This window comes from Haliotis rubra, unplaced genomic scaffold (genome assembly GCF_003918875.1).
Source record: "Haliotis rubra isolate DU_JTF1 unplaced genomic scaffold, ASM391887v1 Scf42, whole genome shotgun sequence".
In the NCBI taxonomy this organism is placed as follows: Eukaryota; Metazoa; Mollusca; class Gastropoda; order Lepetellida; family Haliotidae; genus Haliotis; species Haliotis rubra.
Genome location: NW_025767102.1, coordinates 3082041 through 3099752, shown reverse-complemented (window position 1 = coordinate 3099752; position 17712 = coordinate 3082041). Strand labels below are relative to the sequence as shown.

Below are 17712 nucleotides of genomic sequence, written 5' to 3'. Positions count from 1 at the left end.
GTACAATGTATGGGTGAGGTGAGGTGAAATTGGGTTTAACGTCGTGCTTGCGAATATTTCGCTCATATGACTACGTGCATGCGTGTGTATGTGTATGTGCGGCTGCTTGTACTAGCCCAGACTGAAGCTGGTTTTATAGTGCTAGCCCACTGAGATACCATGCCGCAGTGAAGCATGAATACCCCACTCAGACACATTATACTGACTCCGAGCCGACCAGTCCTTGTTGTACCCATTAATGCCGAGCACCAGGCAGGGACCAACAAGTACCATATTTTAACGTCTTTTGGTATGACGCGGTCGGGGATAGAACCCGCGATCTTCCGCTCTCCGGGCGGACGCTCTAACCACTACACCACGGAGGCGGTCTACAATGTATGGAAGAAGACGTGAGATAGATCTAGTTAGATCAGACATCTGGATGTTTTGTCAAAGGGTTGGCTTATAGAATATCTGATGATTGTAGGTACATGACACCAGTGTAAACATGGTAAGTTAGGTTGACAAGTTTCTCGACAGACCAGGGTATTAATCACACAAAGTTTGTAATTTAAAGCTAAAGACTTTTCAACAATAATGATAACACAAATGTGTTTAGTTGTGGAGAAGGTTTAATGAATATCAAAAACTTTGATTCCCATAGGCATTGCTAAAATTGTTAACACCATTATTTAAAAAATCTGTCCCTGACATTATTGTACAGCTGTGAGTGAATGAGAGAGTTTGGTTTTAATGCCACTTTCAACAATATTCCAGTGATATCACTGCATGTCAGTTTAATGTGTGATGGAGCCTAAGTGATACAGTCTTAGATATTTACACAACCCTTCATTGCAGCCATGAAGATACAGGTTAGAATAATTCTTCTGCAACCCATGCTTGTCGTATGAGGCGACTAATGGGATCGGGTGGTCAGACTTGCTGACTTGGTTGACATGTGTCATCGTATCCCAATTGTGTAGATCAGTGCTCATGCTGTTGATCACTGGGTTGTCTGGTTCAGACTTGATTATTTACAGACCACTGCCATATAGCTGGAATATTGCTGAGTGCAGTGTTAAAAACAAACTTTTATTGGAAACTGCAGCACCTTAGATGACTGAACACAAACATAAATATTTGTGGAGGACCCCCAAACTATTATGAAGAAGACCCCAAAGAATTCTGCAGTTTGACACATTTGGGAGAAAGGGTGGAAATGTCAAAGAGTACCTGTTCCTGTTGTGAAATTGTTCCTGTTATGAAATTGTTCCTGTTGTTAAATTGTTCCTGTTATGAATTGTTCCTGTTGTGTAATTGTTCCTGTTATGAAATTGTCCCTGTTGTTAAATTGTTCCTGTTATGAAATTGTTCCTGTTGTGTAATTGTTCCTGTTATGAAATTGTTCCTGTTGTTAAATTGTTCCTAATGTGAAACTGTTCCTGTTATGAAATTGTTCCTGTTGTGAAATTGTTCCTGTTATGAAATTGTTCCTGTTGTTAAATTGTTCCTGTTATGAAATTGTTCCTGTCATGAAATTGTTCTTGTGTACTACATTTCTCTGAGGAAAGTATTTCCATGGAACAAGGATTTTTTCCATGATACAATTAGACTGGTAGTACTTACTCTTGATTGAACTATTTTCATTGGGAACTCATCATTGTTGACAATAGGGTCCATTTGAATTCCTGACCTTCTTGTGACCCTTTTTCCTAACAGTGGTCATGTCCACAAATAGGGACATTAAACTGCTAAACTTTAACCATCAGTAATGGCATAAATCTTCCTATAAACCAGTATTAAGATAAACAGTTTCAAATAGAGGCTAGCCAACCAAGGAGTTATAATCACTCTGACCTCTTCAGTACAGATGGTCAAGACCAAAACCATTCACACCTCACAGTTCAGTAACACAGGTATTCACCAATGATCCAGTTCCTCAACAGACAGGTTCTACTGCCTTTCCAAAGCTGTGAGGCCACACACCTTCTTAATTCAAGCCATCCAACTGTGAATCCCACTCAGGGTACACAAATCTCTGTTGAAAGAGTTTTCAATAACTGAGATTACACAATACATGTTCACTACAATTACTCGTCAGGTTAGTCCTGCTACACCTCGCTGACCACAGCTGTACATTAGCTATGGCTCAAGGCTTCTTGTAAATACCTAGTTATACAATACAGTCAATCTTTGTTAAAACGTGCAGGGTGACAGGGTGTGTTTTGGGGTCCATTACATTTGTCAAGGCTATATACATGTGTGGTTATCTACAAGATTCTGTTACGCATGCCTCTGACAATGTTTGTTATGCTACACCCGATATATATATTTTGGAGGCGATGGTAAGAGATGGTATTGTTAATGTGATCAGATAAAAATTTGTTACTAAACAAAGCAAAATGATCTCTTTAGTAATGAACAGTTGTCTGAAGTTTATTTTAGGAAAGAATTGATTTTATATTAAGGGCCTTTGCTTCTTTCAAAAGCTGCTTACAAAAGTATGTTGATTTATTCAGTCGTACTGAGGTTGTGATGTGCTGTATAGTTGTTTGTGTTTCATAACTTTGTTCAGCTGAAACCTTTCCTGTTAAAGGTATTATTTTATTTTCCAGTTTCTAGGATCAGTTGATGCCGTCAGTTGTTACACTGTGTAATTTATAAGCAACAAATTTTACTTAAGATAAGTAAAATGAATAGGGCCATTGTTACTGGTTGAACATCTTTTATGGTGTATACAAAATTCAGTTCTGAATCTAAGTCTGTGTGTGACAATTTAGTACATATTATGTAAGGGACCGTTCATAATTTATGGCTTGCAGGGTGATGATGATTTTAGGGGTGTTGGTGGTTTCACCCATTTTATTCTGGGGGTGTCATCAATTTCATACACACATATACTTGGGGGTGCCATTGATTTTGTACATGACATGCAGTGGGGTCACCTTTTCTATAAATTTTAGGGGGGTCAGTGACTTGGTCATTGCTTCTCCATAGAAATCATCATCACCCCCTAGCCATGAATTATGAACAATCCCTTGTTTTTTTCTGGTCCATTTTAAATAACTTAAACTTATGTTCTATTCAATTTATGCTCATTTAAATATGTGAAAGTCATCTGGGGTTATTATGAGAAAAGTTCTGTGTTAACTGATGTTAAAATTTATTTTATTTTTTTTCAGCAAAATTGAAGAAGTTGTTCGTAAGGAGGAAAGCAAGGCAACCATTCTCACTCAGCAAGATGAATTCAACAAAAACTGTTGTATACGCTGTTGTCGTACGTTTGGATACATCTTCAACCGAAAGCAGGAGTGCAAAATGTGTGGGTATAACGTATGCAAGTCCTGCAGCCTGTATGAGGACAAGCTTAAAGGATACTCATGTCAACAGTGCATCAACGAAAGGTTTGTGGAGTTATCCCCCTTTGAACATATTTGATTAGAGTAATGTCCCTTGCGGCAATTGGTATTGGTAATGTTTAAGTCATGTAGGTGTGATTGTATGCCACCATAATCATGGCTGAATTTGAAAAGAATGGGATCTTTTTGAGTTGGACATTGGTTGGAAACCAAATGTGGAAGCACAAATTCCAGCCAAACATCAGTCTTAGATACTTCATGCTTGTTGGCTTTGCCTTGTCTGCACTGGACAGTAAAATTTGTGTCGTACCTTTGAAATGGGTTATGAGTAGAAATATTTCAGAATAAAGTCTTTCCTTAAGTCCAACCTATCAATGTATCTGCATCAAGACTTAAGATGAACTTCATTCCCTTGTTTTGTTGTGGTCATCAAAATCTTGGACCTTTGCTTATCTGAAAAGGGAAGTTATTATTCAGCAGATCTGAGTAACAAGGAGTCCTCATAAATGTAACATGACATACATAAAATGAGAGACAACATCGTGTCCTTAATTCCACTGAGGTCGGTGGGGTAGCCTAATGGTTAAAGCATTCGCTCGTCTCGCTGAAGACCTGGGTTTGATTCCCAACATACATACAATGTGTGAAGCCCATTTCTGGTGTCCCCACCGTGATATTGCTGGAATATTGCTAAAAGCGGCATAAAACCATACTCACTCGCTCACTTTACTCGACGGGGTCAGTAAATGAAATGAAATCTTCTTGTCCTTTAACAGTTTTATATGCAGGTGTAAAATGTCTTTCTGAAAAACCTGTATTTCTGGTTCACTCTTTCTCTACTTTGGCACTGCACAACAGGGAAGGTTTTGAGCCTATTGTCTTAAATGAGAGGCAACATGTTCTTCTATCCACTGGCCCAGGGAATGAAATGAGATTTTGATACAACCCTAAGGCAAATTGATAGTTTTATAGGCAGGTACAAAATGGCTTCCAGAGACTTGTTTTTCTGGTTCACTTTTTGTCCACTTTGGGAATGCAGAACACAAAAAGTCTTTTGTATCTATTGTCTTCCTGTGGGATCAGAAGCTGCAGAATCAGTGGAAACAGGATTGACATGAATGTTCACTGCTTTGTTCACTCAGTGCTAATGCCGCACTTGTGTGATCAAGGCAGCAGTACCTGTCACCAAAACATTCCGAATCAATTAAGAAGTCAAAATTCATGTCCTTCCTTTGTAGAACCACTGTAGGAGTCTCTCTTTCATTGTAACAATTTAATGAGCTTAATGGGTACTATTGTACCCAGAGTGAATTATCCAGACCTTAGGGGCAATATTTGATCCAAAATATACTGCTTATGTCAGTTAAAATTTCAAATTATGAATTAAAAAGTTCCAAGTTCATATACTTTATAGTTATAATGGTGGAATATTTCTGAATGCGGCGCAAAACTAAACTCACTAATGGTGGTTTGGCAGTGCTTGTGTTTTACTGGTGACATTGCCATCAAAGTAGAAGATGCTTTATTGTTCATGTAATGTTAGTATATAATGTTAAGCTTCTGAATTAATCATATGTAGAGTTTTGGTATCCTGATTTGTACCAAAATAATCGTTATTGTTTCACTGTCTATCTCGCCACTGTCACATGAATCTCTAACCCAGGAAGGGTTGATAGTTATAAATACACAATGCGAATTCCAAAGATGAATTTTAAATGTGATATTGACAGAGCAGCTATCTTGTACGATGTTGCCCTCTATTTTTTTAAGGCAAGCAAATCCTATAGTTGGCACCATTGATTTTCTAGTAAACATACAGTCAAGGTCACAATCTCTTGATGACAACATTTAAAAGTACTAATCCATGTTTCCATTATTTTATATTTTAATCATGAAAACTTCTAACCCACAAAATAACACACTTTGACTTAATAATGTTAGGGATCGATGTTGCCTTTGTCCTACACAAACAGCTGCGAAACAAATATACTCATAGAAGTAATGTAAGGGAACACATGAAAGTACAAGTGTTCCTTTATTTATGTCCAGAATTTCACTCACAGTGCAATACATACCTTGTGAAGAAGCCTGGAAAAGAATAAAGGAACAGTTGTACTCTCATGTGTTCCCTTATTTGTTTCCATGAGTATATGCCATGTCTAAGGACCATAACATTTATCAGTCTACATCTCTTCAAACACTTACCGGTAAATTCACATTTTATATTTTGCAATGCATCTCCTAAATTGAAGGATGTCATAATAACTTATTCTGAAATTTCATTTTTACGTGTTTTGATTCAGTTGTAATGAAACGACATTAGAAAGGTTGTTTAATTATCTTTTAACTTTGCCGTATTTTATGTCAGTGGATCAGAAAACCCAATTGCCTGAAATAGCATTCACTGCTTGCTTTACTCCTGCTAAGGGAATATAGTTTCTCACTCACTCACTCACTCCACTTAGTGCATTAACTGGCAGTATTTCCTATTGAAAAGGATGTTTTATCACTCCTTGCTTTATTCATGCTAAGGGAAATATGTTTTCAAACTCACTCACTCACTCACTCACTCCACTTAGTGCATTAACTGGCAGTATTCCCATTGAAAAGGATATTTTATCTTAAAACTGAATAAATGGAAATAACACTAAAGATAAGAGATGCTTGGTACTCACATTTTCTCACTCACTTAATTTAAAACGATTTGTTTATAGTGTGACATTATGTAGCAACAATAAATTGAAATGTCAGTGCAAGGTTTGCCAGCCTACAGTGGCATGGCACAAACATTCAGTATTGATTCCATTCAGAGTTGACAGTCTCCCACTTCCTGATGGGAAAACATTCTCTTGGGAGTAGAAAATATTTAATCATGAGACAAGATGAGGTATGTTTCCAGATCTGACAAGTGTTTGTTGCCATTTTCCCATGTTTGCAGTCACCAGTATGGTAATATCTGCATGAAATTCAGGTGAATTATGACTGACTCCAGTTGTAGCTGAAATGATGAAACTAAAGAGATGGAATGTCTGCATCATCATTACATTGGGGAAGTGTATGAACTGTGTTTGATTGGCATTTTAGAAGATGCTATTTGATGAACATAGAGAATTTTCTGTGTTTCATCTTCTTTTTATTGTTTGGTACAACGTTTCAGGGCTTGTTCTGGCCCCATCATCAGGTAGAAATAACCGTTACTGTTATTTAGTTCTACCTGATCATGGGGCCAGAACAAGCCCTGAAACGTTGTACCAAACAATAAAAAGAAGATGAAACACAGAAAATTCTAAATGTTCATGTATGATCTGTGTTTTTGTATCACCTTCAAATATATACAACCACCATCGTGATCCATTGGTGAGAGTGTCAGACTGAAAGGACTTAGGATCTCTGTTTGTGTCATACTAAAAAGTTGTAAATAAGTTTCTTTCTATGTCTGCTGCTCTGCATTATGGGAAAAAAGAGGACTGGTCAGATTAGAGTCTGTATGCTGCAAAACACATGTGATACATGTAACCACCTCCGTGGTGTAGTGCTTAGAGCGTCCGCCCGGAGAGCGGAAGGTCGCGGGTTCGATCCCCGACCGCGTCATACCAAAAGACGTTAAAATATGGTACTTGTTGGTCCCTGCCTGGTGCTCGGCATTAATGGGTACATCAAGGACTGGTCGGCTCGGAGTCAGTATAATGTGTCTGAGTGGGGTATTCATGCTTCACTGCGGCTTGGTATCTCAGTGGGCTAGCACTATAAAACCAGCTTCAGTCTGGGCTAGTACAAGCAGCCGCACATACACACGCATGCACGTCGTCATATGAGCGAAATATTCTCAAGCACGACGTTAAACCCAATTTCACCTCACCTTGTGATACATGTGGTCTCACCTTATGCAAGTGAGTTTGTTTAAAATTGCCTCTGTTCACCCAGCAGAAAATGGGTACCTGGTGGGATAAGTCATGTGACTATAACCTTCTAGCGCCTAACAAGCAGCTTGGGTAATCTGGGGTAATAATGTTGTGCTGTTTGTGCACGCTTTGAGCATGCCCCTTTGTGGTGTGGAGTATTGCGAGATACAGGTACCCTCATTATCATTATTATTATTATGCTGCGTCTGAGTGGGGTATCCATGTTAAACTGTGGAATGGCCACAAGATCAATTCTAACCAGGATCCTCATGGGTGACATTGGTTTCATTGCAAATACCTATGAAGATCCGGGTTAGAATTGGTCTTCAGTATCCCATGCTTGTCGAAACAGACGACTGATGGGATCGGGTGGCCAGACTTGCTGACATGTTGACACGTACGTCATGGTATCCCAGTTGCATTGAATCATGCTCATGATGTTCATCACTGGATTGTCTGGTCCAGACTGGATTATTTACAGACCGCCGCCATATAGCTGGAATATTGCCAAGTGCAGCTTTAAACTACAAACAGCAAATACAGCAAGAAACATTGTGCCACTCTTGTACCTCGCACTGACTATACGCACTTTCAACCCAGGATAAAAGTAGTGCTCATGCAATATTCATTCATGGTCAAGTTGATTCACATGAGCTCATTTCGCTTCTTTTGTAAAAGGGGCAGTGGGGTAGCCTAGTGGTTAAAGCGTTGGCTCGTCACGCCGAAGACCCGGGTTCGAATCCCCACATGGGTAGAATGTGTGAAGCCCATTTCTGGTGTCCCCCGCCGTGATGTTGCTGGAATATTGCTAAAAGCGGCGTAAAACCAAACTCAGTCAGTCAGTCTTTTGTAAAAGTAGACATGCTCGCATGTATTGGCCATATGCATTCATGGGTGATTGAAGAATGTAGCAGAAACAAACTTGTAAGTATTCACGATGTTAGATCTGGTGATTAAGTAATTGAAATATCAGTGTCTTCCTCTTAGTTAATCATGTTGGATCAGCCATCATGTGAGGTTTCGTAATTATCTGTTTGAAAAGCTTGGTACACATGTTCATGTAACATCCTCTTGGAGCATCGGGGCTGTAGGGTAACCTAGTGGTTAAAGTGGGGTAACCTAGTGGTTAAAGCGTTCGCTCGTCACATCGAAGACCCGGGTTCGAATCCCCACATGGGTACAATGTGTGAAGCCCATTTCTGGTGTCCCCCGCCATGATATTGCTGGAATATTGCTAAAAGCGGTGTAAAACCCAACTCACTCACTCACTCTTGTAGCATCAAACATGCTTGTAGTGTTTATGACTGTTTGTGGTGTACAATGTAATCATACTTTTAGTGTGGTGTAATGTAAGGTGCTACAACTCCTTGATCATCCCGGAGTTGCATCCCTTTGTGGTGCAAGGATCTTCTGATTTTAGGATTAAAATTGCCTTCGCTTTGATCCTTGGTCAGAAGATGATCAAGAGTTCATTTTACACATGATTACAAGTGGTAATCATCTATGTCTTTGTTATTCTTTGTTGAATTGTTGTTCTTCAGGGAAACACCCTAATTATCCCCTCGTGCCGTCTTTGGTTTCTCTTTTGTTTGCTGTCTCATTGATCAATATTCCATCTATACGACTATTTTAATTAATCTGGAAGAGACAAGCAAGTGATTGACATCATGAGCAACATGCATAAGGTACCCATCACACTCAATGAACCTAGAAACCAAGTCGGACCTCCTGATGCACTATTTTGCCTAATACGACACATATGGGTTGCTTCGGATCAATTCTGATTCAGGGCTGTGTTCCACATAGCAATCGCAGCCCGAAAATAAATGTAACTTCTCTACTTGCACGTAGACTTAGGACAGTCGCAACAATGCAATTTCTTTTATGTGTGAGTAAGTGAGTTTGGTTTTAAGCTGCTTTTAGCAATATTCCTGAAATTTCATGGCAGGGGACACCAGAAATTGGCTTCACACATTGTACCCTTGTGGATAATCAAACCCAGGTCTTCGGTGTGGATACCCCTCCAACCCTTCTTTTTGGAAAGGGGCCCTGTATTCTCACTGGGGCTGTATTATAATGTTGTAAATCTTTCTGACATATTTCCTTCTTTACAGGGAGCTGAAGCTGCAGTCATGTGAGTGGTTCTACTGCCATGTAAGCCAGCGCTTCAAGCGGTTCGGCAGCGTAAGGTTGGTGCGATCTCTGTACAAGAGGAAGGGAGGAAGTCAGTGTAAGTCGATGCTGCAGCCCACCGAGTTAGAAACAATCCCAGCTAGTGGATGTAAGTTTGCCCAATTTTCCTTCCCTCCTGCATCCCGTCATTCTGTGCATCGTGCAGGCAGCATGGGGTGTCGTCTTTGTTCTCAGGCTCTTTTTTGTTTTTCCTATTTTGGTTTTCAGGTGAGTCTGTTATTGGTGCTTTTTTGGCTGTCTGTTTTTGTTGCATGTTTTTTCAGTTCCAATCCTCAAAATTACTTCTGTTAGATGCTCATGCTGTTGATCACTGAATTATTTGGTCTAGACTTGATTATTTACAGACCGCTGCCATATTGCTGGAATATTGCTGAGTGCAGCGTAAATTTCACTCACTTGTGTTAGAGTACCATTGGAACAGGGGCATTTTGTACAAAACAACTTTAGCACTAAGACTGTCATAAGTCATTCCTAAGGTATGGGATCTACAATCACCTTAGTGCTAAGATGCCCTTGTACAACGGCACCCAGAGAAATTTGAAACGGAATGATAAAAATATGTTCCTGGGTCCTAATCCACAAGGAGTTTGTTGGCTTACGAGCTGTCGTAACTATATCATTTATCTAGGGCTTACGAATATTATAATGCTTCAAAATGCTTTGTGAATTGGGCCACTAATGCATTAAGTGAACACTGACAAATAGTGATTATTAAAACTGGGATGATATTTATGTATACTACATAAAGTACATGATACATTTTCTTGCACAAAAGTAAATTGTACAAATATGTAAAAAAAGGAGAAAATCTGTATTATATAACTTTTAATTATTGTTATTCATAATACATGTACATGCAATTTTTAAAGAATTTTAGTCTCTCATAATTCCGTATGGAATGCCCCTTATGTAAATATATGTTTAATTAGTTTGTATATATGTATAACAGGGGTGAGACTGCAATAAATATTCTGTCTGTCTGTCTGTAAACTTAAATGTATATACAGTGCACAAAAGAATTCTTTAAACAAACATGGGGATTCAGAAATTAAATAGGATTAAATTTAGCTCAAAGATACAGATGAAGGCTGACATTACAGCCACATATTATGAAGCATCTGCTGAGATGACGTTAACCTAATATACTTTGTTTTCTTGACATTGATGTGTAAGTTTATGTGATAAAATGCACCTTGTATCCATGGACATAAATTAAAATAACATAAAAAAACAGCAAATTAATTTTGTTAGGATGTTGTGAAGGTATTTTTGTAATTATACACTAAATTCAAAAGGGAACAAGTAAACAGATGTGAGAACCCTGTGGATCACTTGAACATAAATATACACAGTTGTCCTAAAGTTGTGTCAAACTTGTTACAGAGTGACAGTGTACGTGTTTGTATGAGATAACTATTTGGTATCAGTGTCCATGTTGAAACAAGTACTTAAAGGTCTGAACAAATATATTTATTTATATATTTGGAAGTTGTCTGACCATTTTATGTTCCAAGAAGAGATCGTTTTGCTTTTTCGTCGAGGTAATAAAAGAGTTCAGCTATATTCTTTTTAAAAACATGCAAAATGCAAATCAGTTAACATTACCAGTATGTATTTAACAGAACATGTTCATGTTTCATGGTTACCATGTTGTTTCCTTATCTTCCTGACAATGAAGTTTGGAATAATTATTTTCATATTTCCTGAATTTCCTCCGCCTCTGTAAATATAGTTTTAATTCATCAATTGTTGAAATATTTTCCACTTGTGACAACAGAATAAAGTTCCTTTTCTCTGTTCTTGACAAAATTATGTTTCTGGTATTCAATTTTGCTGTTTACTGTAGACAAATCAATAAAACTGAGCCACACCCATGCCTTTTGTTGCATTGAAGTGAAATTCATAATATTTAAGAAAAATTTCTCACAATGGTTCTGTAACAACCCACACATCCTAAACCAAACTCTACCCTCTTTTATAATGAGAATATGAAACCTACGTAGGAGTTGCAATGCACAAGCATGTCAAAACAGCCGACAAAGACGATGGTCATTCTTTTCCTACTGACCTTGTGAGACATGTATCATTATTCTCGAATGTCTCTGCCTTTGAAGAAATATTGACTGAAATAAAAGTTATTGTGACTACATTGGATCAGGTTGATCAATATTTTTATTGGCCGATCAGCTGTGTATATCTATCAGTGGAATTATTTATGCCTGTGTTAAGGCACTTTAGATGACAGCTGTAGCATTGTACATTTCGTAAGCAACGCTGTACATTTCACTAGCCCAGTTGTGCATTTCACTGAGCTATTGATGCAGGGTTTCTTTAACAACTAAATCATACCAGTATCGAAACACAGCATGAGTCACTCTTAATGGTGTAGGTACTATGGGGAAACTGTTAATCAAGATTTAATGTCTCCCATATTTAAAATATATTGTTGATATTAGCTTTACCGAATACATCTTCATTGTGTTATTTTTTACTTGCAGTATCTGTTGACTTTGACCTGTTAGAGAAATTTACTTAGTGTTCACAAACACCTCTATACAGAAACAATATATCTTTGTCAAATAAACTCAGCTTAAACTGTAGTTAGTAAAGTACTGGTTAGGAAATCTTTTGCCATCAAAATGTACAAAATAAAGCATTATTTACAAAAATGTGAAACAAATTGCTAGAAAAGTAAGGGAGATTGTCAATGCAATTATAAACATTTTAGATTTTTTTTTTATAGAAAAAATATCTATGAGCATGTTATGATATGTATATTTATGTGGTCATGCTAAATATGAATCAACAAAATAACTTTTTGGATATATGCATCTTGAATTAATTATTTATGGTAACCCATCCTGTTAATTGTGATTGGAATTGAATGTACTCATTGCATGGTGTAATACTTGAGTAGGGGAGGAATATAGGCTCTGCATGGTGTAATACTTGAGTAGGGGTGGAATATAGGCTCTGGATGGTGTAATACTTGAGTAGGGGTGGAATATAGGCTCTGCATGGTGTAATACTTGAGTAGGGGGTGGAATATAGGCTCTGCATGGTGTAATACTTGAGTAGGGGTGGAATATAGGCTCTGCATGGTGTAATACTTGAGTAGGGGTGGAATATAGGCTCTGGATGGTGTAATACTTGAGTAGGGGAGGAATATAGGCTCTGGATGGTGTAATACTTGAGTAGGGGTGGAATATAGGCTCTGGATGGTGTAATACTTGAGTAGGGGTGGAATATAGGCTCTGGATGGTGTAATACTTGAGTAGGGGTGGAATATAGGCTCTGCATGGTGTAATACCTGAGTAGGGGGTGGAATATAGGCTCTGCTTGGTGTAAAACTTGAGTATGGGAGGAATATAGGCTCTGCATGGTGTAATACATGAGTAGGGGGAGGAATATAGGCTCTGGCTTGGTGTAATACATGAGTAGGGGAGGAATATAGGCTCTGCATGGTGTAATACATGAGTAGAGGGGAGGAATATAGGCTCTGCATGGTGTAATACATGAGTAGGGGAGGAATATAGGCTCTGCTTGGTGGAATATAGGCTCTGCTTGGTGTAAAACTTGAGTAGGGGAGGAATATAGGCTCTGCATGGTGTAATACTTGAGTAGGGGAGGAATATAGGCTCTGCATGGTGTAATACATGAGTAGGGGAGGAATATAGGCTCTGCATGGTGTAATACTTGAGTGAGTGCATGGTGTAATACATGAGTAGGGGGAGGAATATAGGCTCTGATGGTGTAATACTTGAGTAGGGGAGGAATATAGGCTCTGCATGGTGTAATACATGAGTAGGGGAGGAATATAGGCTCTGCTTGGTGTAATACTTGAGTAGGGGGAGGAATATAGGCTCTGCATGGTGTAATACATGAGTGGGGGAGGAATATAGGCTCTGCTTGGTGTAATACTTGAGTAGGGGAGGAATATAGGCTCTGCATGGTGTAATACATGAGTAGGGGGGAGGAATATAGGCTCTGCTTGGTGTAATACTTGAGTAGGGGGTGGAATATAGGCTCTGCATGGTGTAATACATGAGTAGGGGAGGAATATAGGCTCTGCATGGTGTAATACTTGAGTAGGGGGGAGGAATATAGGCTCTGCATGGTGTAATACATGAGTAGGGGAGGAATATAGGCTCTGCATGGTGTAATACATGAGTAGGGGAGGAATATAGGCTCTGCATGGTGTAATACTTGAGTAGGGGGGGAATATAGGGAATATAGGCTCTGCTTGGTGTAATACTTGAGTAGGGTGGAATATAGGCTCTGCATGGTGTAATACTTGAGTAGGGGTGGAATATAGGCTCTGCATGGTGTAATACATGAGTAGGGGAGGAATATAGGCTCTGCATGGTGTAATACTTGAGTAGGGGAGGAATATAGGCTCTGCATGGTGTAATACATGAGTAGGGGAGGAATATAGGCTCTGGATGGTGTAATACTTGAGTAGGGGAGGAATATAGGCTCTGCATGGTGTAATACTTGAGTAGGGGAGGAATATAGGCTCTGGATGGTGTAATACTTGAGTAGGGGTGGAATATAGGCTCTGCATGGTGTAATACTTGAGTAGGGGTGGAATATAGGCTCTGCTTGGTGTAATACTTGAGTAGGGGTGGAATATAGGCTCTGCATGGTGTAATACATGAGTAGGGGAGGAATATAGGCTCTGCTTGGTGTAATACTTGAGTGGGGAGGAATATAGGCTCTGCATGGTGTAATACATGAGTAGGGGTGGAATATAGGCTCTGCTTGGTGTAAAACTTGAGTAGGGGTGGAATATAGGCTCTGCATGGTGTAATACTTGAGTAGGGTGGAATATAGGCTCTGCTTGGTGTAATACATGAGTAGGGGAGGAATATAGGCTCTGCATGGTGTAATACATGAGTAGGGGGAGGAATATAGGCTCTGCTTGGTGTAATACTTGAGTAGGGGTGGAATATAGGCTCTGCTTGGTGTAATACTTGAGTAGGGGTGGAATATAGGCTCTGCTTGGTGTAATACTTGAGTAGGGGAGGAATATAGGCTCTGCTTGGTGTAATACTTGAGTAGGGGTGGAATATAGGCTCTGCTTGGTGTAATACTTGAGTAGGGGGTGGAATATAGGCTCTGCATGGTGTAATACTTGAGTAGGGGTGGAATATAGGCTCTGCTTGGTGTAATACTTGAGTAGGGGAGGAATATAGGCTCTGCTTGGTGTAATACATGAGTAGGGGTGGAATATAGGCTCTGTGGTGTAATACATGAGTAGGGGAGGAATATAGGCTCTGCTTGGTGTAATACTTAGTAGGGGTGGAATATAGGCTCTGCATGGTGTAATACTTGAGTAGGGGAGGAATATAGGCTCTGCATGGTGTAATACTGAGTAGGGGGTGGAATATAGGCTCTGCTTGGTGTAATACTTGAGTAGGGGAGGAATATAGGCTCTGCATGGTGTATTAGTAGGGGAGGAATATAGGCTCTGCATGGTGTAATGGAGTGGGGGAGGAATATAGGCTCTGCATGGTGTAATACATGAGTAGGGGAGGAATATAGGCTCTGCATGGTGTAATACTTGAGTAGGGGTGGAATATAGGCTCTGCTTGGTGTAATACTTGAGTAGGGGAGGAATATAGGCTCTGCATTGTGTGTAATACTTGAGTACAAAACTTGGAGTAGGGGGAGGAATATAGGCTCTGCTTGGTGTAATACTTGTAGTAGGGGTGGAATATAGGCTCTGCATGGTGTAATACTTAGGGGGAGGAATATAGGCTCTGCATGGTGTAATACTTGAGTAGGGGAGGAATATAGGCTCTGCATGGTGTAATACTTGAGTAGGGGTGGAATATAGGCTCTGCATGGTGTAATACTTGAGTAGGGGGAGGAATATAGGCTCTGCTTGGTGTAATACTTGAGTAGGGGGAGGAATATAGGCTCTGCATGGTGTAATACTTGAGTAGGGGGTGGAATATAGGCTCTGCATGGTGTAATACATGAGTAGGGGGAGGAATATAGCAAGTAGGGGGTGGAATATAGGCTCTGCTTGGTGTAATACTTGAGTAGGGGTGGAATATAGGCTCTGCATGGTGTAATACTTGAGTAGGGGTGGAATATAGGCTCTGCATGGTGTAATACTTGAGTAGGGGTGGAATATAGGCTCTGCTTGGTGTAATACTTGAGTAGGGGAGGAATATAGGCTCTGCATGGTGTAATACTTGAGTAGGGGTGGAATATAGGCTCTGTTTGGTGTAATACTCTGAGGGGGGTGGAATAACTTGAGGGGAGGAATTTAGGCTCTGCATGGTGTAAAACTTGAGTGGGGTGGAATATAGGCTCTGGATGGTGCAGTAGCTGGGTGGGGTGTGTGAATATACTGAAGTGTAAAAGGTTTGTGATGGGGAGTGAATGAACTCTTAGCATGATGTAATAGTTGGGAAGGTGAAGGGGTGAGGTGTTAAACGTATGTATTATTTGCATGTTATAAACATTGTAGAAATTGAATAAATGCGTTCTTGTTATACAAAATGTAGAAGGGTGATAAATGTATTGTTTGCATGTTGTAAAAGTTCTTTGTATGGTGTGTGTGTGTGTGTGTGTGGGTGGTGGGGGTCTCTGAATGTACTGTGTTCAATGTACTGTTTATGGTTAAAGTTGATTGGATTGGCTTTAATATATACACTGTGTTGTGTTGGAGGGGAGTTGAATGTAGTGTTTTTATGGTGTTATAAGTGAGTGGATTGGCTTCAATATATACACTGCATTGTGTTGGAGGGGGCGTTGAATGTTGAATGTAGTGTTTGCATTTGTAATAGTTACAATCAAGGTTTTCTTGAAGCTTCACAAAGGGAATTTCACGTGACAAGTTATCAGAAACATGACACCTTCATTTCCTACCCTTGTTATTTTATTATTAATAGTCACAGATAACAACACCTCTCTGGTTGTGACTTTTTGCAAATCAATATTGTTGTTCTCTTGGCAACATGAAATATTCATTGTGAATGAGGGCTAGAATGTGCCAGAATGTTACCATTGTGCCTCCTCTAGCATGGAATCTGTGTTAATTGTATGAAATATTCACGGCGAGCATCTGATACGGCATACACTGAAAGAATGTGTGTTGGCAAAATAAGGGTGGAAATTTTGGGTTTTTTATATATCACTACAGGATACAATTTTATCCATGTTTTTCTTTTTGACTCATTGTATCCAACACTGAAAATATTCCTAATGTTGAAGATGGTAGTTTGGTTCATAAGATGCTGCTTGTAATGTAAGGGTGATAGGGGGGTCTACCAACAAACATGAGCATTTGGGTATATGAGTTATCTCCCTTGATGTGTTATTTTTAGTATGTACTGTTCACAGTTTTGCTTTTATGATTTTTCTCAAGCAGTTTTACCTTTTCCTTCTTTTCTAGTTTTTCTGACTTTAATGTTTGCGCACTATAATTATAATAATATATTTATTTCTGTTATGTAGTTTATTCTGAGTGTAGGATTAGTTCAGTCCAAATTTGCCTTTGCGGAAAGTTTAGGTTGGTGGCATATTTTTGAAAAGGATCAAAAAGAATTAAATTGCCATTGAAATAATCACAGGAGAAAATAGTATGTCTTAAATCAAAATAGTATTCTTGGAACTGTTAAAATATGCAATTTTAAATCTTTTCGTATCAATATATCCAGAGTGTTAAATTTTCGTTCACATTCGTAATTTTCCATATATTGTAAATTTATCAATATTTTATTATTTAAAATCATTTTTACAAGTATTTTTGACTTTGTGTCAGATAGTTATGTATATGGTATTGGAACATAATCATTTTACTTCATAATGTCACAAATGTTATTTTCACATAAAATTTACAAAGCTACATATTTACTGTAAGTTTCCTAAATATTTTGAAATGTATAATACACTGTAACAATGGTCAGGTCAATGGTCAGTTCAACCAAGTGATCTTATGTTACAGCTGACAGTGAGATGGACAGTGGCTATGACCCGTCCCAGTTCAACTCCCTCCAGCAATCCCCCGTGAGGAAGCGTCCCCCGCTCAAGGGAGTCTTTGACGTATATGATGATGAAGGTATGTGTTCTATATCTTACAGTGTGTATTTCCAGTCCTTTCATTACCATATTCACTCAGAGTGAGTGAGTGAGTTTAGTTTTACACCCGCTTTAGCAATATTCCAGCAATATCACGGCAGGGAACATCAGAAATGGTATTCACTCAGAACTGGGGTGACGGGTTAGCCCAGTAGTTGCAGTGTTTGCTCATCACACCTTAGTCC

The 17712-nt window shown here is 39.1% G+C and overlaps 1 protein-coding gene across 1 annotated transcript in view; it reads left to right on the top strand.

Moving 5' to 3' along the window:
* LOC124288524 (muscle M-line assembly protein unc-89-like) overlaps positions 1-17712 on the top strand; it is a 185524-nt gene that overhangs the window by 62526 nt on the left and 105286 nt on the right. Inside the window, 3 exon segments of the mRNA XM_046725046.1 lie at positions 3162-3383; positions 9355-9521; positions 17394-17507. Coding sequence (XP_046581002.1) covers positions 3162-3383; positions 9355-9521; positions 17394-17507 — 503 coding nt within the window.